This window comes from Neolamprologus multifasciatus, chromosome 16 (assembly GCF_963576455.1).
Source record: "Neolamprologus multifasciatus chromosome 16, fNeoMul1.2, whole genome shotgun sequence".
Lineage (NCBI taxonomy): Eukaryota > Metazoa > Chordata > Actinopteri > Cichliformes > Cichlidae > Neolamprologus > Neolamprologus multifasciatus.
Window position 1 is genome coordinate 12890526 of NC_140454.1, and position 26482 is coordinate 12917007.

Below are 26482 nucleotides of genomic sequence, written 5' to 3' on the forward strand. Positions count from 1 at the left end.
TTTTTACAGTAACCTTTCCACATAAATGTGTAAATTCTATAATCACACAAGGCCTAAATTTGTTGTCTTCCTTGATTGTTTTCTTGGAATGAAACAAATGTGCAAATTTGCATGTTTGGCTCTGTCATGACAAATTCTAACAACGTAGCTCTATTTGGCCCTATGCTCTGTGTCCATAACAGTCAGTGGGTAAATTGAAAAATCAATTCCAATTTAAATTATTGGAATAAAGGACTCCAGGAGCTGAGGATATAAAAAAAAAGAAAGAAAAAAAAAACGTCTTCTAGATCCCCTTTAATTGGAAAGTCATTTCTTCGGGGTATTCTAATGGTTCTGAGGGAAGATTGCAAAATAAAGTTGATGAGCTGGGGGGAGGTTAATAGTGTGTGCTTGTGTTTGTGTGTGTTCTACTGACCCTGTGTGTTTTCTTTGCTCTGCCAGCCAACGTTCAGTCTTCCCCTCCCTTATGACAGAGGCATCAAATGAAGACTAATCCAGTGGGCTCACACACACTCAGACACACACTCCCTTATGCCTGTGGTCACTCGTCTCATCCGTCTGTTATCTGGGGGAGTGTCGGTGGCTCTTGGGTCAAACTAAATTAACCATCCCTCGCTCACAATTGTAAAAATGTAATTGACTTAATATAACCAACCCTGGTGATTTGGGTACTCTGTCTGTGAGTAATTTTGCAAGAGCCTGCAGATGCCACTTCAGATATGAATCACTATTGTATTGATATTTCAGGAAAAACAGTGGCCGCTTAAAAAATGTATCTGTTCCAGGGCCAAAAACTCGTTATTCCACAGTAACAAATGATACTGGTTCAATGTCCTGAAAACACAGGTGAAAAAGTCAGACAAGATAAGACATGAATCATTTACATCACTTTCCGAATTTCTGCTTTATTCATAAACTTGAAGTGGATCTACAAAAATTCCCTCATGCAAATATATCTTCTTTTTTTAAGCCCATTGTTTGCTTTACTTGCTCTATGTCAGTGACAGATGTTACTCATGTTAAGTTTTAGATAAATAAACCAAATCATCAATGATATGAATGCAGGAGCATGACAACTAATAGGTATTAAGGCTTCAGCCACACCAAACAATTCAATGAGTTAGGAATTGTTTCTCTCACTTAAAGTCATAAATCACCAACCTGAGCTACTTTGGTAACCTACTACTTTTCTCATCTGAGAATATTAACCACATCACAAAGGGAATGTTGATGAATTTAGAATACCAATTTAGAATCACGTTTTAACCCTTAACTCAGTGTATTTACAGAATTAAACCTTTTTAAACATATATATTTTCAGGGCCCCAGTATTGCAACTAAATATTGAGTTCGTGACACAGTTCCCGACTTTTTTTCTTTATGATGCCACAGGAACAAACTAAAGTAAAAGGAATGACTGTGGTGGTGGTGCTAAAAGGCTTGCAGAGGCCGACTTTTGTGTAGTTCCACGGTGTACTAATCTGAAATACAGGTGAAAAAGTCAGACAACAGAAGACATGAACCACTTACGTCAATTCTCATATTTCCTCTGAGGGCAGGACAGGGTCCCTCATCTTAGGGAGCCTAGGAGCAACACCTCAGAGTACACTGATTTCACTCGGTTGGGTCCACTCTCCATTTATATCATTAATTAGAAAAAAATAACCTTCTGTTGTCACTGCAGGTGTAATTAATTACTTTGGCAATTTCCTTCAATACCAAAAGATTTTTTTTGTCATGGCGTACAAAAGTTAAATAAATGCATAAAACTATCAAATCGTTTAATGTGTGCCACATATTCAATAATTTATTCATGCTTACTGAGGTAAAATAAGATTTAATGAATATTAGGTTTATATACTGAATAGATTTAAATCTTCACATTTCTCTGTATGAATAACAATAATGATCCTTGTGGCAGAAATCAAATTTCCTGTTGACTATGGATCATGTGACAGCTAGTACTCCTACTGGCTTTAACTAAAGAACCCACCTCTGTCCATCTCTTTCAGGATCCCCACAGTTCTAATGATCTAGCTTCTTTGCATTTCAGAATTTTCTTTCTTCTTCCATCCATTCTTCCATCCAGTGTAACTCATTCACATTCACACCTACATCCAAATGTATAATCACCAGTTAACCTAACATGCATGTCTTTGGACAGCCTGAGTACTTGCTAACAGCTCACAAAGACATGGGGAGAACATGCAAAGTCCACAAAGAAAGGCAGAATAGTGTATTAAACCCAGAAGCAACAGTATTAAGCACCACATCATTGTACCATCCCCACAACAGAGGTAATACTGGACTTTGCATCACTGTGGCCCATGATATAAACTTAAAAGAGTGCTAATGATGCTGATGCTGATGCTAATTAGTGCTACATAACATAAGTATAATTTTACTTACCAAAAAATAACTTCTTGGACAGACTGTTTGTACTTTTTTTGATAATAATACATCTTATTTGGCAGAAAATTATATAATGAAAGGCACCAACACCACAAACACAGTCAGGAAGTTTAATTCATGATTTGAATTAGCCAGAGTGAAACCCAGTCAGCATCTACCTGTAGCGTAGTGCATCCACAAATTAATAAAATTGAAATAGGGAAATAAAAACCCATAGCTATCATCAGTGTTGGTCAAGTTACTTGAAAAAAGTAATCAGTAGCTAATTACTGATTACCTCCCCCAAAAAGTAATCCCGTTACTTTACTGATTACTTATTTTCAAAAGTAATTAATTACTTAGTTACTTAGTTACTTTTGAAAAACACGATTTACAACTTGAATACGTGATAAAGCGATAGATCTTTCAGCCCAATTCTACTTTTTCTACATAATCCAGCATACAAAATGTAATCAAATGGAAAAGTCCCTTTTTAAAACTTGTTTAATTAGTTTTACTCTTTTAACTTCATGCATCAAGCAAAACATTTTTTGTGTTCACACTCACTCTTTCAAATAGATGCAAGTAAAACACAGCAGAAAATAAATAAAATCAAAGACTAGCGATCTTTTTGCTCTATTTTCACCTGTAAAGCAGGAAAAGGGCAGGCGGAGGTTTACCCTGGTGCAGGTGTGCCGCAGCGGTCAGTGGAAGAATCCGCGAGTTTCTCTGTGAATTTCCCATTACGTCGTAGCGCACTCGGTGCTTCCTTGGAAGTTTAGGGGGTTTTTTTTCGCTGTAAAAAGAAGTTTTCTTCCCACGCACAAGGGACGCTAATTTTTTTTTCACTTTTTATGGAATCAAACTTAAAGTAAGGTCAGTACTTCCACGCTTTAAACGCTGCATGCTTATACTCTCTCCCGCACTCGATATTGTTGATCTGCACACGATGCACTTGCTTACCTCACTGTGATGAGACATTCTCGCAAAAAAATCACGGTATTAGTAACGCAGTAATGCAGCATTCCTATGGGAAAGTAAAGGTAATCTAATTACCGTTTTTGCAATAGTAATCCCTTACTTTACTCGTTACTTGAAAAAAGTAATTACAGTAACGCAAGTACAAGTAACGCGTTACTGCCCATCTCTGGCTATCATAAAGAGATAAATCAGTTATAGAAACCGAGGCTAGGCCTGTGCTAGATCATACTATCCAAGATAACTGTGATATAAATATTAAAATGATATAAAAATTTCATATCATGATATCGTTGCTATAGCAATGCCATGTCTTTACATTCCCATGTCTACACAACAAGACAACTATGAGCCCAGGCATGTCTGACAGTGAGTAAGGATATACTACCTAAACAGGGAACCACTTCAACAAACTCCAACAAAGCAGTGTTTTGCAGAATATACAAGTAAACAGTTCCTGATAAATGAGGAAAACGTTAACTTGTTGAGGCAAAAACAAACCATCGAGTACAACCAGGGTAAGAAGGAGATACTAGCGGCTGGTGATGTGCGACCCAAGTAAGTAAGTAAACTCAGCATCACCCCGGAATTGCTAGTTGCATTTGCTAGCTGCACTTCATATAGGTAGATGGGAATTACTGATGTGGTCATATGGTGGAAAACATGGCTTTAGCAGGTGGTTTAAAAGCTCTATATCTTTAAGATTCACTATGTGACAATGCTGATTTGTTAGTAGGTTAAGTTGCTTTAGTTATTGTTAAACTAAAGTATTACGCAGTTGTCTTATGTACTACTCAAAGAAAAATTAAAGGAACACTTCTTAATTACAAAATAGCATCAAGAGGGCATTGTCTCCATGCATACATGCACGTGGAGCCCATCGAAACTGCTAAGCACCATTTTGAGTTGCTGCAATAAAATTAGTGAGAGAAGCATTATTTTTTCACTTTGTTTTCTGGAGTCTCTTTGAATTCAGCCCTCTGTAGGTTAATAATTTTCATTTGCACTAATCAATGCGGCATCCTTTTGTTCCTAACACATTAGCCAGTCAATTTGAAGATAGCTATTCAACACGATTGTTGTGATCTGGTGTGTTTTCAAAATGTCCCTTTAATTTTTTTAAGGAGTGTACCTATATTAAAATTTCAAGAACACTAACTAGGCTATGCTGTCTCACAGCTATTGCATTATATTGCTGTGCTTGTGTCAATGGATTCACACTTTGAATTAGGTACTGTGTCATCAGTGACAGTAGCTCATTGAAAAAGAAGGATGGATAAGGCCCTTCATTTACTTATACTTATAATTAGTGCTGCTTGCAAGCTGCAAACATCAGTACACTACATCATCATAAATATCATCATCATCATCATAACTGATTTTTTGGAAATATCGTGATATAATTTTGAAACCGCTCCTATATGTGGTTGTAAACACAAACTCTAAAGTCAGTCATGTTAACATTAGTGTCTGTGGAAACGGACTGAACCAGCCTCAAGTGGCCATTCCAGAAAATGTAGTTTATGGCGTTTTGCACTGACTTAATTTTTCAGCCCAGGAGTTTTAATATGGTGCACATTGTCTGTAACTGCCTGTATCCAGTTAAGTTGAATATCATGAGAAACTTAAGCTAGTGATGTATTATGACTTCCTTTAAAAGAAAAAAAAGTAACTGCAGTCATTAAATGTTGGACTTGAATATCTGTTCCTGTGTTTACAACATCAGAGGGTTTTTTCATCATGCATACACATATTTAAGCAAAAACCCTTATTTATTTTTCCGGGTGTTAACCCATTACCTCACCAGTACAACATAAGTCTTAAATTGGCCCTCCACAATCCTTTCGTAAAAAATAAAATAAAGAAAAATACTCCATACATCACCCTTTTTTACCAACCTGGTCTGAGACCTTTCTCCATCGCCTCACTGACATTAAGGTGGTGCTGTGTAGAGACATTTCCATTCAACAAACTTGTTGACATAGTTATCAGACATCAAAGAGCCTTGTGTCATTTTGAAAAGGCCTTATGAGAGTAATGGAGATGTTAAAGGCCGCGTTGGCCCCAAATATCACAAAAGGATGAGAGGATATGAGCACGCTTTGACTGAAGATTCAAAGGAAGGCATGATAGAAACATAGTTAAAAAAAAAACTGAAATGCATTCACTAGAGAGAGGGGGGGAAGAGCTTGGCTTCATTTCCGCCTAAGAAGCGCAGAGTTAAAAGGTGGCCCCTGTACAAATGAAACTCAATTTCACGCCACATTATCCCTCCCTGTTCTCTTTCCTGGCTTTCATTTTCATTAAGACCAGAGACAATCATAAATTAATAATTACTGCCGAATGTCTAAGCACAGGCCGCCGTCCTACAGCCCTCCTCTCGCTTCTGTCGTCTTCCATGTTCATGCTTGCAAAATGTTAATTTAGGTAATGTGGCCTGGCCCTTGTCAGATAAAACTGTTTTGTAGTTTCACTAATGCATAATGGTCTATCTGATTAGGTGACATTAGTCCCATCTTTCAGATGATCAGCCTGCACCTTCCTAATGCCTCTCCACAGACTCCAGGTCACCACTGAGTTATCAAGAGACATGCAGTATTACTGCCTTCACTAAATGGTCATCGCCTGGCTGGGATGATGAGCGAGGAATTAGTTGGGGTTAACTATGTAGTTGACACGACGTTGAAGCATAAATAAAGCTTCATTTCTCACTTGTGAAACTTTTCATCCTTTAAGTGCAAAAAAATTTGTTGCCGATCTTAAGCTAACCATGCAAGCGCAAAACATCAACCAAGTCGCATTGTGACATTGGATGAACCAAAAGGATCATGCAAGAATAATCATGTGTTCATGATGTCTTCATGAGCGCATCGACACATCGAGCCAAGTAAGTAAAACACACAGCTCACAAGGCTTTCAGTGCTTTGAATATGCAATCAGCAGTGTGCTTTCCGTACTACGTTGAAGCAAAAAAAAAAGGGGAAAAAAAGGCAACAACACATCTATAATGCACATTTGGTATTTAAAGTCTTTGTGCCTCATGGTCATATTTGTACTGAATTGAATTTATTACAAAATGTGCAGTGATATGAAACATGTAGCTGCAGGGCCTTTTCTCTCACATGCAAGTGCAGGAAAATGCATCAGATAGAGAAATAAACAGAATATCTGAGTAATAGCTGAGAACAGCCCACATCTCAGAAGCTCACTGGAGGTGAGCAGAGTGAATCTTTCACTGCAGCGCAAAGAAGGAACCTTGAAGTCATTTGATGGATCAAGTGGACGTTATGCCAGTTTCTTTCACACGATAGTGAACTTAAGTTTTTACTGAGTGGAGCGTTGACAGCCAGTGTGAGTCTGAACTCCACGAGAAGCATGGTTTCATGATTGATTGCCCACTGTGTGTCATATTGTTCTTTCAAGGTTGATTGAAACTTTAACCTCATTTTTAATAAAAAGAAGAAAAGCTTGAAATATTTTAGGCCTTGAATTTTTACAATGCAGCACTGAATTATGCAGCAATCAGTCAATTATTCATCTCTGTGGCTGTGTTATGGCCATGCTTTAAAAAGCATGCAAAATGGGAATGGGCCAAGCATGCTGTGTCAACACATTTCACTCAGAATTGCTTACTAGAGAAATTTGTCTTTCAATGTCGATTTTATATTTTTTATGTGCTTTAAGAGCTGTACATGTTACAGTTACTTGAAAATAATCCCCGTGGATAGGTGTTGTGAATCAAAAACAAAAGCAATAAATCAAGAAAAGCTTGTACAAGCATCAACCTATTAATTGTTTTTATTCCGAACAAAAATCGCATGGAATTTTTGTTCGTACAACTGAAAAATGAAATGTAGTGCAGAATGTGTCAGGACATCCAGCTCCACATAAAAAAAAGAAATATTAACCAGGGTTGCTGCCTTCCTCTTGGTATTTTTAATTAAACAAGTCCCTTATTTAATGCTTTCCATTTTATATTTGGTCCTTCAAAATCCCCCCCCCCCCCCAAAAAAAAAAAAAAAGAAAAAGAAAAAACATCAAAAAAGAGTGGTCCACTTATGACCACGGTTCCCTTTTGGTATTGTAGGCATGTACTTGTGTGTATGTGTGTGTGTTTCAAAATATAACAGATGACAGGACAGGACAGACTCAAACCTACACCCCTGTAGGTTTGAGTCTTTCAATATATGGTTACCAGGTGAGCTATGGCGGCAACTCAGGTGAAGAACTTTGAATAAAGAATTACAGGATCCTGTATTTCCCTTTGTGTTTCATGTGAAAAATCTGAAAATAAATAAACTGTTGTGACTAAGACCTATTTTTCTGTTATATTATATAAAAAGGCATTTAATTAATATTTTCAATTTTGTTTTTGTTTCCTAAAAAAAGTGTTCCACTCATGAGCTGTGTAAAACAACGGTCCCCTTTTGGTACAGTAGGAGTGTACACTGTGTGTGTGTGTGTGTGTATGCGCAGCTACTTTGTTTCTCCTTGCAAGTGCATGGTCATTAGGTTTATTTTTATATTTATTTTTAAGGACAGTGGAGAGCAGACAGGAAGGAGTAAGCGGAGGATGGCATGCAGAAAACAGCCCAGTGCAAGCCTTGCAGGCGTCTGCGATGTTTCAGCATATGGATCACCTACTCAACCAGGTGAGCTATAATGGCAACACAGGTGAAGTGCTTCTGTTAAATAATTACAGGAACCTGTATTTCCTCTAATTTTCTTGTGAAAAATGATCAAATGAGTAACCGATTGTGACTAATGACTAAAACCTGCATCGCAGCCTCACAATTTGACAGCTTTCAAAAACTTTTAATGAATTTGTGCTTACCTCAGCTAGTACTTTAAGTGTGCAAAGGAAATTATTCCACTGTGGACACGAACGGGTCAGAAAACATGCACACAAGGAAAACATATTATGCTGCCGAAACGTTGCCAATATCACACTCACAAAAGAAAAAGGCAGCACGACTATAACAGCTTTATGATTTCTCAACAGCTTAGCGAGACCCCAAGTGCTTTTTAATGCGGATATTACGAAGCATGGCCATTCATCGTGCAGGGCTGGTTAAAGGGAGTGTTTTTGTTTATCATTTTAGGGCAATATATTGTGAATTAGCATCATACACACGGAAGTACACATGAAGTAATTTATTTACAGTGAGCTTGGTCACACCCTCATTTGTGTCTTTTATCTAAGATCAGCCTATGCATTAAACACACACACAAGTCAAAGGGCACACTCGCACTTGAATCTGGAGTCAGTGAAAAAAAAGGAAATTGTACACAAGTTATTCCCATCATCTGATTATACACATTTTTTTTACTGCTATATAAAGCAAAGAACAATATGTTCATTCATTCTTAATACATAGAAAAGAGTTAAAAGTCTGAAGGCTGATTGTAAATGTCCCTAAAATGAACACAACTATACGACTTAGAACCTCAAAGAAAGCAGATGCCCCATGTTTCCATAAAATCACGTTTGGGTATCGCAGTGGTAAACATCTGTGTGTTTATGTTTAAGCAATATCAATGTGCAATCTGGAAATGTTACATCAGCGTATTGTGGGGCAACTGCTTCAAACACCTCAATGGCACAGAACCGTGTCACAAACATTGGGTTTATCATCAACATGTTAACTTTATTTGAATTTGAAATACAATGAAGAGATGATTCAAGAAGTTATATAAGTTATCAGTGACAACAGACCTAGACACTCCATTGAGAACAAAAAAGAACAAACATTGTGAACATGGGACACTCTCCCTCCTCCTCCTCCTTCTTCTCCTGATTATAACACAAAAGGTCTAAACTGTTTTGCAGTTAAAGGACTGACATCAGTTTATGTCTTGAGAATATACACAGGTGTTTCAGCACCAAAACTCCAAAAGTCTTTAGGGAAAGTAACAGTAAAATTATGAATTTTTTTTTCTTTTCTTATTGGGATATCTTGAAACACTATAAAAAAAAAGCTAAAATAAAAAAAGTGTATTTGTATAGGTCAAACAGGAATTAGAGCAATGTAACCAAATAGCGTTTAGATTTGAAAGGTTGCATCATGACTGATTGTTTTTCAAGCTGACACGACAATAATTCATCTTTTTTCTTCTTCTTCTTTTTTTAAAAAAACGCATCGAGAGGTGCTGATTTCTGAGTGTGCCTCATGACAAAAATGTACAGTAAATTCCAAGAAATATTACCTCTGTTACAAAGATTACAGTAGTATTGACAGCAAAAAAACAAACAAAAAAAACCCTTCATTTTTGAAAGTGAAACGTTTGTTAATTATGTTTTTAAAATCATCCGGGCTTGAGTGAGTCAACCCTAGTATTTGTTCAGCACAATATAGGATTTATTAAATATCATAATTCCAGGACAAACATTTACATGCCTGCATGCTTTCTCACCAAAATGGCAGCTATAGGAAAGGATGACGGCTCAGAGATAGAACGAAACAAAACGGAAAAAAAAAACAAAAAAACAAAACAAAAACTGAAGGTTTATATAAATGGCGGTATTGTTTGCCTAATAGTTCTACTGCATACACAATACCTCTTAACATTATATACACATACCTTATCAATCCACTCGGGTTCGACTGGAGTGAGTTTTTCCTATCAGCATCATCGGATCTCGTATGTACAACAAATGTAAAAAGGAAACTTGATTGTATTATCATCTAATTTAGAAAACATGAAAATCAAACATCAGTCGTCTTCTTCTTCTTTTGATGAACACATGGATAAACTCACGTTTCCCCTCCCTCCCCCTTCCCACCCTGCCCACACACAAAGGTTCATCTCTTTAGCTTCTCAAAATTCAATTTGAAATACAAAACAGAACTTCAGAACTTTTTTTTTTTTTGAAGCTTTCTCGCTGGCTGAGATACAGTATAAAAATCTTCAGTGCTGTGAATTTATGAGTTATTACCAACCATGTACCATGGGTACATTTTTACTGTGCTCAATATATATGTTTATCCTTCACGTTGGCCAAGCTGTTGTGTCAAAACCTGCTTCGTCAAACCTTTTCATAGTTGGCCTCTGCGATGAAAAAAAGACTCCTTATTCTACATTCAAACTCAACCTTGTCCAGCACTGGGGTGAACACAGCATGTCCATTGAACTCATACAAGCAGCTTGACTTCCTTCCAATACTAAATCTGCCTGGATAAGTGCTCTCGAAAGTCTTCGTGAGTTTTCTTTTCTTTCTTTCTCCCCACCCCACCCCCTTTTTTTTTCTCTCTCTCTTTTTTTTTAAATTCCTCCAGCTCCTCGTGGCCTTATCAGTACATCACTGTGGTTTTCAAGAAAAGTCTTCCATCTGCAACAGAGAACACACAGAAGCCAAAGATTAGCCAACAGCTAACATCCCATTGACGTAAAAAGCACTACTCAGGATGCGATTGTTGATGAAACCTAACTTTGAAATGTTGCCCTGTAGTCTTTCAATTTCAGCGGCACCGCTATAAATTCATAAACTGATTTGGGGATAAGATTAAGTTAGCAGCCATGACAAATATGATTAAATATCATGCAGACTTTTTACTTTATTACTTCCAACCACTACAAGAAACTTGGTGATATCAGAGGGAAAACACCAATACAAAGTGTGGCACGCTACATCAGCATAGATATAGAAACACAGAGCGTACATGCATATTTTAATGCCAACAGTGTAAAAGCGGTTATAACAATGACGCACGAGACACATCACACATATTTAACACATCTAAACTGATATCCTTGTTGAACATAATCCTGCACTGACGACGTAAGGCGCTCGCTAAGTGACATTTCCTGCATGGGAATGGTGTTTATTAGAAATGGCAGACATTCCATTGCTATGTTATCTCCAGACACCTCCAACCTAACGAGCTTTGTCCATTTCAGGAAAACACTCTTGTCTGAGTGTTCGCCTGAGCGAGCAGTGCTGCTCCGACACTGAGCTGGTAAAAGCATCTGTTAGGCACAGCTCAGGAGCATGTTTGACGTTTATTACCTTCACATTTCCTCTGCCGGAGAGTGCCACGGTAATGCCTTTAAGAAGCACACCTCTCCATGGCAGTGCGTCTAAATAATTCAATGTTAAAGAGAAACGCGCACAAAGGCGTTTAGCGGCGCGCGTTGTCGGACATGACACAAGCCATGCAGGACATCAGAGACGGCGCTTGACTACTATTCCGCCGAGCCGCAGAGGATGCACCTGATTACGATGTCTTGGAAACAGAAGAGACAGCATTCACCTCCGCTAATTAAAAACATCCTATTGCTGTTATTTTAACACACACTTTTGGGGTGCTTCCTTATCATCTATATGCTTATTACATTATCAATATTTTATCAATTAGTCCTGCCCTCCCTTTTAGGCTGTGTTTTATGAATTGTGCACAGACGGGGGAGACAACAAAAGCTTGTTGTGTGTATGAGTGTGTGTGTGTGTATGTACTGTGTGTTTGGGGGGGGGGGGGGGAGGATGAGGGGTGTACAAACACACAGGCTAATTACCCAGCACTGCTGTAGGTCTCAAAGGCATTGCACTCTGGCTGCCTCTATTCAAGCAACAACCACTGAGTTCTGTGTAAAAGTCATTACAGCATGAATGCAGCAGTAGCAAGAACAGAGCGAAAGATGGAGGGGGGTGGGGGTGTTTGAATTTGTGCGAGTGTGTGTGTGGGGGGGTGTGGGTTAGGTATGCACAACTCGACGCACACATGCACACAAGCCCACAACAGCAGATCAAGCATCACCTCGCAGTCTGTCTGCCTGCCTGCCCAGCTTCACAGTTGGAGCAATTTATAGGGGTGTTAATGAAAACAAAGAGAATGCGATTATTTGATAGAGGATGACATTTAATACACTGTCGAGAGGGGCTTAAACATCGCGGCGTTTTGCTCCTGACAGATGAAATGATCACGAAAGCGAGGGGAGGAGGGGGGAGGTGGGAACTCGACAAACAAATCTCCCCGATTCAAATACTTCCTGAAATCGGCGCTGATATTAGCGCAAATGTTGAAACATCTGCTTTACACACGCGACGGGGAGAAAGAAAAAAAACCCCAAAAAACTGGCGACGTTTTGACACGTTGTTTTATGAAAGGCTGTCTCATTAAAATATGTTAAAACTTTTCGTATTTTTATATTCAAATCAAGATGAAAAGTTCATTAAAGAGAATAAATATTTCATTAGATGCTAAATAAAACAAAGGGAATTTTTGGCTTCTCTCAGCATAAAATTCCTTTGAAAGATTAATTAATACATGTAAATTATGCAAATTATGCCCATGCAAATATTTTATGAAGACAATTAAGGGATCCATTAATTACAGTCTTTTTTGCTTCAGTGACATTCATTCATTTAATTTTAATTTCACTTTAACTGTTTTGATGTTTAATCTTGCAACAAAGAACTTTATCTCCGCGCGCAGGGTCGTGTAAACTTGCCGAACACGTCGAGTGGGGAAGCAGCAGGGAACCAGAGAAGATACTGGGGGAAGATATTCGCGTGTGCACCGTTGCCAGGCAGTACTGGCGAGGTACAGTCCCAGTAGCTCGCCTGCCTGTGAAAAGAGCCACGCTCCCTCTTGGACCCGATTCAAAACACTGTAAAAGCAATTAATAAACACAGACTGTGTTAATATCGCAGAATTAGAGAAGTGTGACAAAAGACAAATAGAAATAATTAGTTCTCTAAAATTATGCCCTCATTATTTTTTTTTCCACCCCTCTCTCTCTCGCTCCCTCTCCCTCCCCGTTCGCCTCCCTGAGTTTGGAGTTGAGAATATACCCACACATTTCTCTCGGCTTTCATGCGAGTGATAGGCTTGTTTTTTTTCCCCCTTCTGCTTGTGTAATTTATCAACATCATTTTTTGCCATTTGAGGTTAATTATACGGCGAGGCTTGCAGAGTAGAGTAGAGGAGACATGGGTGGCAGACAAATGCTTCTCTAATTGAACAAAACACAAAGTGCAGCCTGTTATTCGGTTTCCGCCTTCATTCCACTCTTCGAGGCAATGATCAGAGTGATTGAGAGACCACAAAAATTATATGCTCTACGCTCCCATCATGGTGTTTCAAACCGGGATTAGACGAGGAAAAATAATCATTTCGACCCCGACTTTACATCGCAGCAGGACAATGGCTGCTGTCACTTTAAGTGCAAAAGCTTTAACACATTGAATCTGACACAATTACATCACAAAGAGGCAGGCTCTTGACAAAAGTGTGAAATATTAGAAATTAAAGGGGGCTAAATATACTAATTTGGTATGAAATAGAGAGCTATAATTGCGCTGTATCTGGAAGTTATCTTTTAAATGATGACATATGGATTTCCCTTTTTTTTTTCCTCTTTCTTTTTTTCGGGTGGGGGTGGGTGGGGGCATCAAACTGTTTCAGATCCCCGCAGTGACTGAATGACATTTAATTAAGGAGGAGTCATTATTTCTCTTGCTACATTTCTCTTATTTTTGCCCTTTCACAAAATATCAGTTCAAGTAGACTAATCATACATTAAAGAGTTAAAGGGACCTAACTTATTCACAAAGATGAACATTCCCCCACTTTTCACAGCAAATTACATGCAGCATTTTCCTGGATAAATTGGGACCTCTCCCACTGATAAGGGCGGTTCTGAGCAGACGCAGCTGAGGCGTATTAAAGCATTACGTTCGAGTAATAATGAGGATATTCAACCTCTGTGAGGTGTCTTGTATCTGGGTAAACACAGATAGCAGACAGTCTACAGAGGTTATCGCTGGAGCGCCCTTCCCCAAACACATACTGCACCCCCAAGGCTAACAAACAAACAAACCATTAAAAATGTACAAGGCTTATTCATAAAATGGATTGATTTGCCCCGTTTATGACTATCAAAGGAGGGATTCCACTGCTTTTTGTGGTTTTATGACTCATTAATGCCGCTTGAGTTGTAAATAAACAACTTTTTTTAAAGTCTTTTTTTTTTCACGACCTTACAGCTTAGTTTTTTCGCTATTTTCCAGCTCTATCCCACGCGCGTTTTACCTCTTTTCCTAAAAGCATCACACCCACTAAAAGTCAAGAGAAAGAACAATATTATTTCTACAGAAAACCAATGATCTTGACCTAGTGCTGTGGCCCAGATGGTGAGCTGTATGTCTGAACAGCAGGCACAGAAACACTAATGTTCATAAACTGAAGCAGCGTGGGCGTATGTGTGTGTGTGTGTGTGTGTGTGCAAAGGAGGGTGAGAGAGAAAGGGAGTGGGGGGACAACAGAGGAAGAGAGCAAAAGTGAGAGCCAGAGAAAGAGAGGGAGATTTATTGTCTCATCTGAGCCCCTGTACCTTGTATTGTCCTTTCAGCATCTGTTCTCCCACTGCTGCGGTCACTCTCCATCTCAGGGGTCAGAGAGTCTGAGAGAAGAGAGGGATCACCGCCGTTAAACATCCCTGACATCCACCTATCACAATGCCACTTTCACAGCATCACTCATTCAAAACAAGAGACTAAGATGTCAATCTCTATCTAAGCCGCATGTGCGTCCCGTTTCTCGCTTTAATTACCAACAGTGTTTGGGAGGGTGGGAGAGAAAGAAAGAAATCCTTGATTTAACACTTTGAAATAACAATCTTTTAAACTAAAAACCACAGCGTGGCTTGATGAAATCAAGCTAGCAAAGCAACGTTACACCTGCACGTAATATGAAGAGTCGTGTTTTGATTTTTTTTTCTAATTGCCTTAATAACTCCATACTGCGCACCGCTAGTGGCAGACCAGTGAACTAATGATAAAAGAATGCCACTTTGATACAGCTGAGCTTGTGCATTAATGACTGACGCATTGAAGTGAACGTTTCTTTTACAAATGGAACTGGGCTTCTGCCAGCTTAGAGCTGTCAGATAAACACAGTGATCAATAATTGAGGAAATGTACTTGTACCTCAAAGGTGCTGGAAAGGTGTGCTTGTCTGTGTGCTTACACTGGGATACATCCCTGTGTAGAGTACTCGTTAGAGCTGAAAACGTCAGCCAATCGGCTTGAAGACAGAGAGCAAAATAAATCATTTGGAACTATTTTGTTCATCAATTAAAGCTGATGTTGTCTGTTCCAGCCTTCTAAACGCGTATCATAGTCAACTTAATGTATTTTGGCTCTGACAGAACAAAGGTAATCATGTAAAGATATGTCACCATGGATATTTTAGACATGTTAAATGACTAATCAATTAATCAAGAGGTAGATTAAATGATAATTGAAATGACTGGATGCTGTAATAGTAGTAGAAGGACATAATGAGAACAGAAAGCAAATGTATAAGTTGACTGTGGGAAAGTTACAGTTGAAATGAGATTTGAAGCAACTAAAATATATTTGATGTGGATTAATGATAGATTATTTTTGTTTTGTTTTATCACTTTTCCTCGGGAAGAATTCCAGCATTTGATTTCTTTTTCTTATTTGTCCCTCTAAATTCCACACTTAAGTAGTCATGTACAGCAACACTGTCTCACTGTGGAGTGTCTGACCGTTGATTGAGCGCATGCTGTCAGAGGGCGAGGGCTGCTTCAGGGTCTGCTCGGCCTGCTCTCTCCTTTTGGATTCATACTCGAGAGCTTCTTGGAGTTTCCTCTTGGCCTTCTTCTCCTTCTTCAGACGCTTCTGAATGATGGCTAAGACGAGGAAAAGACCACAGCGGGAAAATAAAATGAGCTCTGGGGCAAATTAGCGGAGCCTTATTTTCAAATGAAATGTGATTATCACCATGCTCTAGCAGAAAGATGGTAATCTTTTTTTTTTAGTCAGTGTAGCACACTATTATGGAAAAGGGAAACTCAATTAATCCTAAATATTTTATTATATATAAAGATATTTCCTTAAAGAAGAGATTCTGAGTAAATACTCACTGTGACTTAGTAAACTGCTAGAGGGAATTAAAGCTAATTGAAAAATTTATTGGGATATTTTTCATGAGTTTCTCTCATTAAACATAAACGATACAGTTAGCGTATGACTGTGATGCATTTTACATGAGACTGAGAGTAAATCTGTATCGAGTGTGTATTTCCAATTATGTTAACAGACTAAGAGGGGGAAAACCAGAGCTATGCTATCACATTATGTGCAGCCACAGAAGCACACAGAAGCTTATGTCTGCTTTAATCAGAGGCATTAAACATACATGGAGAATTGCTTATATACATTCAGGAGCGATCATATCTACATGAGCACAGGCCTGTGAAGTCTGAACATGAGAACACTGTACACAGTTGTGCACAAGCCCACCCACCTGCTCTCACTCTCTCTTACACACACACACACACACACACACACACACACACACAGCTGACAGTGCCAGGCAGTCGTCAGGCAGTACCTCTGTTCTTCTGCTCCATGGCGAGCTGCTTCTCCAGAGTCTCCCTGAGCTCCCTCTCTCTGAACAGCTCCATTTTCAGCTCTGTCTTCTCCAGCTGGACCTGCTTCTCCTGAGCCCGCGCATTGTCAATTGCCACTTTGAGCAGGCCCTGCACACACGCACACACATACAGAAACACACACCAATGAATATATATACAGCGAGATATACAGCAAAAAAGGGATGAGTGGGGGGGGCAGAGAGAGAATGATGTGGTCTATTTAAGAGCTTCAAGATGAAGTGACAGCAAACCACACTGAAAGTATGTCACAGCAGCTCTTTGTACTGCCCACAGCGCTGAAGCAGAACACAGGGCCAAAAGCTGACTGCTTCTACACGTTTCCTTTCAGTCAGACTGTCACCTGAACTAGCCCCTTACCCATGACGGTGCCTTTTAGTGCAACCTCCACAGCTCTGGATACAGATCTACAAGAGTTTGGGGTAGTTATTTTTTTCTTCTTCTTTGTTTTGTTTTTAGATACAGAATACTGATGCGAGTGCTGCATATGTCTGACCCCTTTTGGTCAAAACTGTGAAATACAAATGTTGACAGCTTTAACAAGTTAGAGCTAAAGGAAGCAAACGGTGAAGAAAAGGGAAGTTTGTCAGAAAAAGAAGAAAAACAGGAAACACTTGAGATGAATTTGGTTAAGTAGAGGGTAAACGATTACTATGGACAACACCAGCTTATTCTCTCTCTGCTGTAACTTTACAGACTTACACAGCACAGCGGGGGTTCATAATACGAACAAAAATGACAAGCAACTCATCATATACTCCTGACTGTCCTGAATTACATGTTGCACAGTTCTGTGCACGTATAGAAGTGGCATTTTCATCACAATTAGTCCCCATCCACATGCAATTATATCCAATGCACTGGGCTATAGCGTACTAATTGTTGATTCCTCTAACCCCAATTTATTCTAAGTTGCTTTATCTTAATTTTCTGCTTGGTTTCATTTTGTTGATTTGTATATAAATATTCAATGCGAAGATCATTATCAAAGATGACTTAGAGGAGTGTTGGGAGCTCGCAGTGGGTTTACTTGTGCCTTTCTAATTACCACGCAGAGCCAAAACAGAAGCAGGACTCTGGTGCCAACGGTACAAGTGCAACGAGAAGGGCAGCAGCGTACACACATCATTACACTCAGACAGAAGGCAAATACATTCATCTTTCTGACTGAGGGTGTTTGAGCTGCAGCCTAAATGGAGTTCTGAGCAGATAGTGGTTAAGGTCTGCAAACTGTCCATTCAAATCTTCGTGTCATGACATTTTCTCGGACAAAGAAATTAGCTCTTACTCTGTAACACTGACTTATAGCATCAGAAGCCTTAATATTGCAGAGAAACTTAAACAGTAGAATACACTGACAGAGATTTTATGAAGAGCTTTAAAGGTACAATAAGAAATCTTTTGAGGTTATTTATGTACATCGCCTTTCTGCCTGTAGCTAGACCTGCCACATACACAGTACACTTTATAAGTTACTTTTAATTTAAAGATGACAAATTGCTCTTTCAAACTTTATATGACCACTTAACATTTTTACATTTGTATTTTCATCATTTCTTTTTTAATTTGTTCTCACTTCTTCACATCTTCACTTCATAATCATTCTTCGCCTCATCTCCTGAACTGTGAAATGTGCTTATTTATTCCTAATATTGTTGCACTTATTACTGTCCTGAGACCCTCCTGTCTCCGGACACCTGACAACAAGCCGGCTAAACAACAACAGCGGCTTATAAGCTAACACTGTGTTATGGTGGTCGCTGTAGCTAGGATTATGAACTTGAATTGGGAGGGATAAAACAATATTCAGTTGACTGCAATCTGCTGACATCTAGTGGTGACATTTTACGCACTGTACCTTTAAAAATCTATAAGAATTTCACATCCTTAATATGCTTGTCCCAGGCACATAGCTCTAGCTGTGAACATAGAAGCTCCACCCACCTACTGTTCAGTTTGCAAGGGCCAGCCAATCAGAAGAACTTTCTTAAAGGCAGTGAGGGTGAACTGTGGAATTAAACTAAGGCCCGCGATGAGATACAGTAAGTAAGGCTTAAAAAAACTATAAATCCTGCAAAGCTGATCTAGTAGGGTGCAGCTGGAAACCTTTCCAGACTTTTTTTAAGTCTGACCACGTAGAGGCCCTCATATCTGAGGTCAAAGGTTCAACGCAAAGTTTACTACAAGAACACGAGTGAGCAACAATACCTGTATGTTGGTAAGGAGAGTCTCTATTGATGACAGGCCATCTGGGAAGAGAAAAGGTGAAGGGAATCCCGGAGGCAGGGTCTGTCCAGCCAGTGACAACCGCTCGTAGCTATCTCTTGCTGTTGGGGTGCACATTGGGTTGTCCTCTGCAAAGAAAAAACAGTAACAACAAAGACTGATTGATGATTCCTAAAACTAAAAGTTGCTCCACTTGAAAGTAAGTGGTCAGATATGTAAGCAGCTTTTTTGTTGGTAAGCTAATACATATTGATCCTGAATCAAGTTGACCAGCAGCAATGGCTGGGCCTGTATTGATCTCTAGGAGCCAATCCCAGCTATCCTTTCCACTCAGAAATATAGTGGACAGATTGCTACCTTGGACATTCCTTCATATTTTTTTGCCTCTTCTCTCAGCCTGAATGGTGGGGTTGAACAATATCAACCAGGACATAAATCCAGCTTCCCCCATTTAAGAGATGTCATGTGGACTCCAAAAAATCAGAAGCAGGCCAGCAGTTTGACCCCAGCGGCTTGGGCTTCCTTTATGTATGCACGCATGGGTGACTGTCAAACTTAAGATGACATCATCCTCCATTCATCACCGGCAGAAGGGTAGGGCCCTGCCATCTGCTGTCCAGCCTCTCCACCGGGCCTCAGAGGAGGAAGGAGGAGCTTTAAAGGGAGGGGAGAGAAAGCAGGAGGCAGAGCGGCAGAAACACATACAGCCTGGTCAAACTAAAACAGTATGTCAGACAGTGCCGTTTGCTGCCCCATCAGATCTGACACATGTTTTTGCCCAGTGAGCTTTTTATCAAGCCAGGAATTTCTAAGTGTTACCATCTTGCAGAGAGACACTTTATTAAACACATCCAAGTCTAAAAAGGTCTCCACAGGAAGCCTGCACCATCAGCTGTTTAATTGTTAATTTAATGAAAGGGGGGAAAAGTTTTATTTGTAATGTGGAACCCTGGCTGTGTTGTGCACAGCACCTCTCTGCTCTCATCCAGTATTCATATCTGTTTATGTGGCAGGCGGAATCTTGAACAAACAGCGAGCGGAGCTGAACAGCCCTGCCTCTCCCTCCCATCAATATTCACCAACGCCAGCCAAGTGCTGGGAACAGCTGGTCTTACATTAATTAGTTTAAAGTATTTATTTCACCCATCCTCAGAGCAGATTGAGCAAAAACATTGGAGATTATTTCAAGCATCTGCAAATGCCCTGGAAACATCTCACCGCCAAAAGTCGAGTGTTAGGATTCACAGTTTAGGTTTGTAATTTGGAGATCTTTTTTTTCCCTTCTCCCCCCTTCTCTTCTTGAGTGGGGAAGATGGTGAAATATGCACCGCTGGTCCGTGGAGAGAGTAAACAACCTTTCTCCTTTTTCAGATGGAGTTCACTCCTGTTGATTAATTAGAATGGATGGTTGCCTAATGGATTAAAATTTGTTTATAATTTGACTTCATAAAAATAATGAATTGCCTACTTTTAAGAAGCCACTCCTGCGGTAATTTATTTTGTTTGGTGCAATCCTGTCTGCATTCCGAGGTGGGCGTCTGGGTGGAGATATAAAATGCACCCTCCCTTATACAGTGGCACGACATGAAAGTCCCATTTTATCTCAATAAAGTAACTAATCAAAGATCAAAAGCATTACAGTTGGCTCCAGCTCAGGTTGATATAGATGTATTGTGTGCATTATATGCATGCATCACCCACCTCCAATAAAATCTCCATAACAACTAGAGACGTTAGTAGACCTCGGGGAAAGGTCTGCTGTTGTAGCTTTGTAATTGATTTGTACTGTAGGCACTTTGTCCCTTATTTAGTGTTGGCATTAATCATAAATCATTGCTTTAACAAACTCCGGCTTCCCACTCAGCAGGCCTCCCCTCCAACACAATGTTGGATCACAGAGAATATTTGATGGCTTTGTTGCAGGGGAAACAACCTGTCATGCTCTGGGAAAAGCAAACAGCGTGTTTTGTTCGACAGACTCAAACTACCGTACAGCACCTCTTGTCAAATAACATTTCCACCAGGAGCTGCACATAAATAGTGGCATTTTCACAAAGAAAAAAAAAAAAAAAAAAAAAAGTGGGGGATTTGGGGGATCTAATAAGTGGCTAATTTCATCAATATAATCAAAAGTGGCTTAATGAAACTCAAATGTAAATTCCAATGAACACGATGTAAATCCGCTGGTTTCCTCTGCTTCCAGTGTTAAAGCACCCCCAACTCCCCCACCCACTCACACACCCACCCAACATTTCTCTCTGTGCCTGGCTGCAAATGCTGGCACGTGTTTGCATGTTTATTTCTCACCATCGCTCCAGAATCATTGACTTCAACTTAATTACAGCGACAGGCGTTGGAGTGATGGGGGCCGGTGGAATGGAGTACTCTGTTTCCAGGTGATATTTCTGCACTAGCAAGGCTGCCAACAGCAGCTGTGACAGCCTCTTGTGCTTACCGTACGGTAAAGGTACAGTTAAGGCCCCCCGACTATGAAATACTGTGTGGAAAAACACTCGCAGGTCACCCCTGTCACAAATAACATTTCATGCACAACTGTTTCGGTGGATAATAGGAGCCACAAATAAAAATGGGACGCTGTAAATACAATGCATTCTGAATGAAATGCCATAATTTAAAACAACGTGTCCCCCCCACCACCGCCGCTGCCACCCTCCTCCCCTCTCCATCCTCCTCCTCCACCCTGTTCTCAATAGCTGCAGAGGGAGTCCTTGACAGTGTGCTAGCAATGATGAATCACCTATCCAGTTAATTTTCTCACTCCTCATGTGTTGTGCTGCTAAAACAGGGGCCCAGGAATTGACTTGACAAACTATGAATGTAAAAAATATCACTTGGAGGGATCTGGGCTTATCTCCAATTTACATGTTATTAGATTTGTGTTGCAAGCGGCACTTGGACCTCGCAAAACTGAAGCAAAAAAGATGGGGCACATGATAACCAGAGATAAAACATGTCTAAAACTCACTTGAAAGCCTTTGAAACATTTGATGGAAAGTCGCAGGGAGTGGAGTGAAGCAGAGGAAACTGGCCTGATTTAAAATGTGACAGACACACATTGCAATCTGTGGTAAATCTAGAAGAAACCTTGGGAAATTTAGCTGCAATCTCTGGATAAATAGCTGTAATTGACCTTGGGAGTTGAAAATGTGCCATATGTTTCTGGTTCCTGTGTTTGAAACTGGGTCCCTCAGGACATTTCAGCTGAGTACTCACACGAAGGCAAGCGTGAGCAGGAGGAGAGGAAGATACGGGGGGGAAAAAGACACACAAAAAGAGTGAGCGAGAAAGAGGACAGAAGGATGCCGGCAACAGAGAGATAGATGTTTGAAGATGGAAGACGGATGGATAGATAGGTGAGGCACGGTCTGAGGTAGAGGAGGCTGCAACAGAAGAATGAAAGAGTGACAGAGACGTAGAGAGATAGTAGAGAGAGGGAAAGAGAGAGGGAGAGCAGAGGTACATTTGGCTGGCCAGTCAGTGTGATATATTGACAGGTGAAGCCTTTGTCCTTGCAAACCTGTGTTCCTCCCAGCAGGAGAACTGAATGCTAAACCTGGAGGTTGTCAGCACAGGAAACACAAAGCAAGGCAGTGCTTTTTCACTGCACAATTACATTTGATTTGACCTGCCAGGGCTGCGGAGAAAACCAGCCTCCTTCAAATGGAGTAGTTATGACCTCTCGGACAGCCATTAGCAGCAAACACAGCATTATTCAAGCTGCACTTAAAGCGCTAGGTTCGGAAAAATCTTGTCAAGGGAAATATCTGTCTGCTCGTACGAACGTGGCGATGCAGAGCTGGGCAAAAAAAAAAAAAGGGAAAAAAAAGAAGTTGCATGCAATTTGAGCACTTGGAAAAAAACATGAGCCTTAGCTGATCTTGCACATGATGTCTGCACTCTGGAGGAAAGGAAAAAAGAAGAAAAGTCAGCTGTAACTGCGAGAGTTTTAAACAGGTAGCGTAGCATGTCGTATGCTGATTCTAACAACTGTAACCTCTGCAAATGCGATAAAAGCAGGTTTCATTTCCTCGCAGAATAAAATATGTACATGATAGCTTGCGATCAGGAAGATTTGGATGGCTCACAAGCATGCTCGTCCTAAGCAAAGTGTTTGACGAGCCAAACAGGACTAATTCTTTCGGAAGACTATCCCTTGCATATGCCGCGCATATGTGTGTGTGACACGCCGTATATGCTGCGAGGAAAGAGGAAAGGCTCACATTCTCGGATGTATGCAAAACTCTCAAGCGGACATACACATTCATTACACGCACGCACGGCACACACACTTAATGTGCCCTCATCACATTTAAGCTAATTTCCTTTTCATCACGGAGAGAGGAAAATGAGTGTTTGCCCCATCCCTGCTGGGGGACAAAGTCAAGAGCCCCGGTCGGTTTGGGCTAGATTAACAGGTAACATTTGGCTCCCACTCTCTTATCACAGCATGAAAATCAAACCGCGTGTTTTTCCTCCGTCGCTCTCTCTTTCTCCCCTCCCTAATGTTCCCTTCACTTAGAGATGAAATCGCTTGCTGCACAAACCCATTTGGAGAGAGGAGAGAAGGTGAGTGGGATAATCAGGCTGGCCACTGGGCCGTGTTTCCTAAATGCTCTCCAAAACATTACTGTGCACAGGCATAAAATTAGCACCGGGACCTTAAAATGTTGACATTTAGCATGACTTTTTGGAGAGTGACACCCTCATATTTTCTTGTAGGATATCATTAAATTTCAACTGCCCTATGGCTGTGCCTTTCCATTAATAACCAATTCAGTGTGTCACTTCTCCCTCTCTCGCTTTCTCTCCCCACTCTCTCTCTCTCCCGCTCGCTTGTGCCACCTTTTTAAAGTAATGAGTCCATTGCTTTGCTTTAATAAATTGAATCGTATTCTCAAGGCCATATGAAGATAGAGCCACAGATGGACAGGCTGCATGGAGGAAATAACCATAAATCCTTTACTGTCACAGAGGCGGTCTGAGGTGACAAAAGAAGAAGATTGCAACCCTCGATTGGGATCGCGCCGAGATCACAAAAGACACAGTCAAAGGTTGATTCTGTCTGTTAAAACTGTGTTCTCCTAGCAGGGACAAATATACCCAATGATGCTCTCGTCGCTGATGCCGGCTTGTGGTCAAACGTAAGAAACAACACAAGGATCGGAATACTGACAGGTGCTTGTCCCAAAATGTTTTGGAGGGTACCCTGTGCATAATGCATAAGGCACAGATTACACCGTTATGGTGCAGTTAAGAGAGATTTTGTCCTTTGTTTAACTGTTAGCTTGGAGAAGGAAGGGGAGGGGAAAAAAACAGGGAGAGAGAGAAATGGAAACAGCGAGAGCAAGAGGCAAGGGAGCAGGATCTGTGTTGACTTCCATTCAGGAGGAAGATATCTTGTCTTTTTATGCGGCCCATGTCATATTTATTGCATAAAGGTCAGAGTGTTCATTTGTTCAAAGTCAGCGTTTTCCCTCTCTCCTCTCCTCCATGTAATAAATGCAGGGGCTATGTCATTATCGGACCTCTGAGGATTACAGGCTTGGCTGACTGTGATGACTGCATAAAAGCATACAGGACTTTTGTTTCTGCCAGCGCACAGCTTCAAATGAGCTCTTAAAGAGAACAGTAGCGGAGGCAAAATGGCATTTTGTAGAGAGAGACGATCGCAGTTCGGATGGACGAAAGGGGAAAGGAGCGAGTTGGTTAAGGCGAAAGATTGAGGGGCTAAAATCCTCGCTCTTGGTTTTAAGTCAGGCCAGTGGTGGCAGAGCAAAATAAACTTGTGGCTCAGGAAGGGAAATGACAGGAGGGGGGCTGACTTGAGACTTGAATAGATTTCTGTAATTCACCTATCGACTCTGAGCCCAAACTGTCAAGAAGATAATGCTTGGAGAAGGACATCACTGCGAGCAGCTTTGAAGGTGTTTAAACTGTCTTTGCATATTGACCTCTATTGTCCGGGCCCATTTATTAACAGAAGAATCCCAGAGATTAAACTGGCCTCAGCTATCGATTGGCTATTTTGCCCAAATCATTCACATTTCAGAGGGGGGGATCATTTGTACTGTACACCCCGCTAAGCTGCCTGACCCACTAATCATCAAGCCATTTATTTCTCTCACTCTTTGTTTAGTTCTCCTTTGTTTGGCATTTATTAATTCATTAGAGCAACTTCTCATGCAGCTTAACTTAGACGGTGACTGGGGAGTCCTGTTTCCAGCCGATAGCAACTTACATTCCAGCAAAACATGCCACCGAATATGCGCCCGACATCACAATACAGATGCCAATTACATATTGATAATTAAGCATTCAAACAAACAAACAGAGAGGAAATCCCCCATAATCACCAGGTTTTAATAGAACAAGTATTAGCTTGGCGTGGTTGGCCAGATAGCCTGCTGCTAGATCAGAGCTTTGCTGGGTTTGGGAGGAAGGGGTGGGGTAGGGTGGGGAAGCGGAGGAGGGGTGGTGGGAGGGGGGAGACACATTGGTGTCATTGCCTGGCATTGCAATCCTACAGGGAGAGGCTCTGCCGTTCTGCCGCTACTGCTGAATGACTGTCGACGACAGCTGGCACTAATCCAGACTGGATACACTGAGCTGCTTTTCTTTTCTTTTTCTTTTTTTTCCCCCTTCTCTTTTTAAATGAAGATGAAAGAACAAAAGAGAAAATGGGAAAAATGTAAACTTTTAAAGAGGGCCTAGCTTAGGAGCACTTGCTCCGCGGCTGCCTGGTGAGGAAGCGGCAAAAAACTGATGCAAATCCATTAGCGGTCCTGTTTTCACAGTAATAAAAATACTTAAGGGGTTTTAATAGGAGCGACGTGTTAAACGTGTGGAAATCTGTTTTGATAACATTATTCATAACAGTGGCTTTGCGCTGTGTGAATTAATAACACTTCATTTACAGACGGAAGAAAGCTGGCATGGTATTTCCAGTTAAAGAGATTAATTTTTAAAGACCTAATTGACAGGCTGGGGTTAGGCAGGATAAGCAACAGACTATAAGGCTGCAGCTGCAAAGTCAAGGTGACTGGAATACTCAGAGAAAGGCTTTCAAAAAGCAGAATAGAGAGGGAGGGAGTGAAGAGAATTAGTCCTCGAGCACTTTTCCCTCCGCCCCCCATTCTTCCTCTCTTTATTAGGAATGATTTACTTTCTCAGTGAAAGGATATAAAAGCTCAAGTATAGCGGCGTAATTATCGCCGAGTGAAAATTTAAAGGTTTGACTCACAATGTCCTCAAGTCTGCGAGCAGACTGCCAGACGATAAGAGTGACTGTGTTGAACACTCGGCATCCAATCGGTTGTGCTTTATGGGCTTTGCCAAGGAAGAGCACACAAGCAGCACTCAGCTCTGCAAGTCTGTAAACATGATGGACTGTGGCAAACTACTAGGGCTGGTGTTTACCTTGGCAGAGCCTGGCCTTGGCATGTTG

General features: G+C 40.6%; 1 protein-coding gene across 2 annotated transcripts in view; it reads right to left on the minus strand.

Annotated features, from left to right (window-relative positions):
* Nucleotides 1-8996: 8996 nt before the first annotated feature.
* Nucleotides 8997-26482, minus strand: part of dachd (dachshund d) — a 92096-nt gene continuing 74610 nt past the window's right edge. Inside the window, exons 7-11 of one of the 2 annotated variants that reach the window (XM_085135439.1) lie at nucleotides 19000-19145; nucleotides 16734-16881; nucleotides 15886-16029; nucleotides 14704-14772; nucleotides 8997-10699 (exon numbers count right to left, since the gene is read on the minus strand). In XM_085135439.1, the coding sequence (XP_084991565.1) occupies nucleotides 10662-10699; nucleotides 14704-14772; nucleotides 15886-16029; nucleotides 16734-16881; nucleotides 19000-19145 (545 nt within the window). In that variant the 3' untranslated portion in view covers nucleotides 8997-10661. The remainder of the gene's footprint in view (nucleotides 10700-14703; nucleotides 14773-15885; nucleotides 16030-16733; nucleotides 16882-18999; nucleotides 19146-26482) is intronic. The other variant, XM_085135440.1, reaches the window with a different exon arrangement.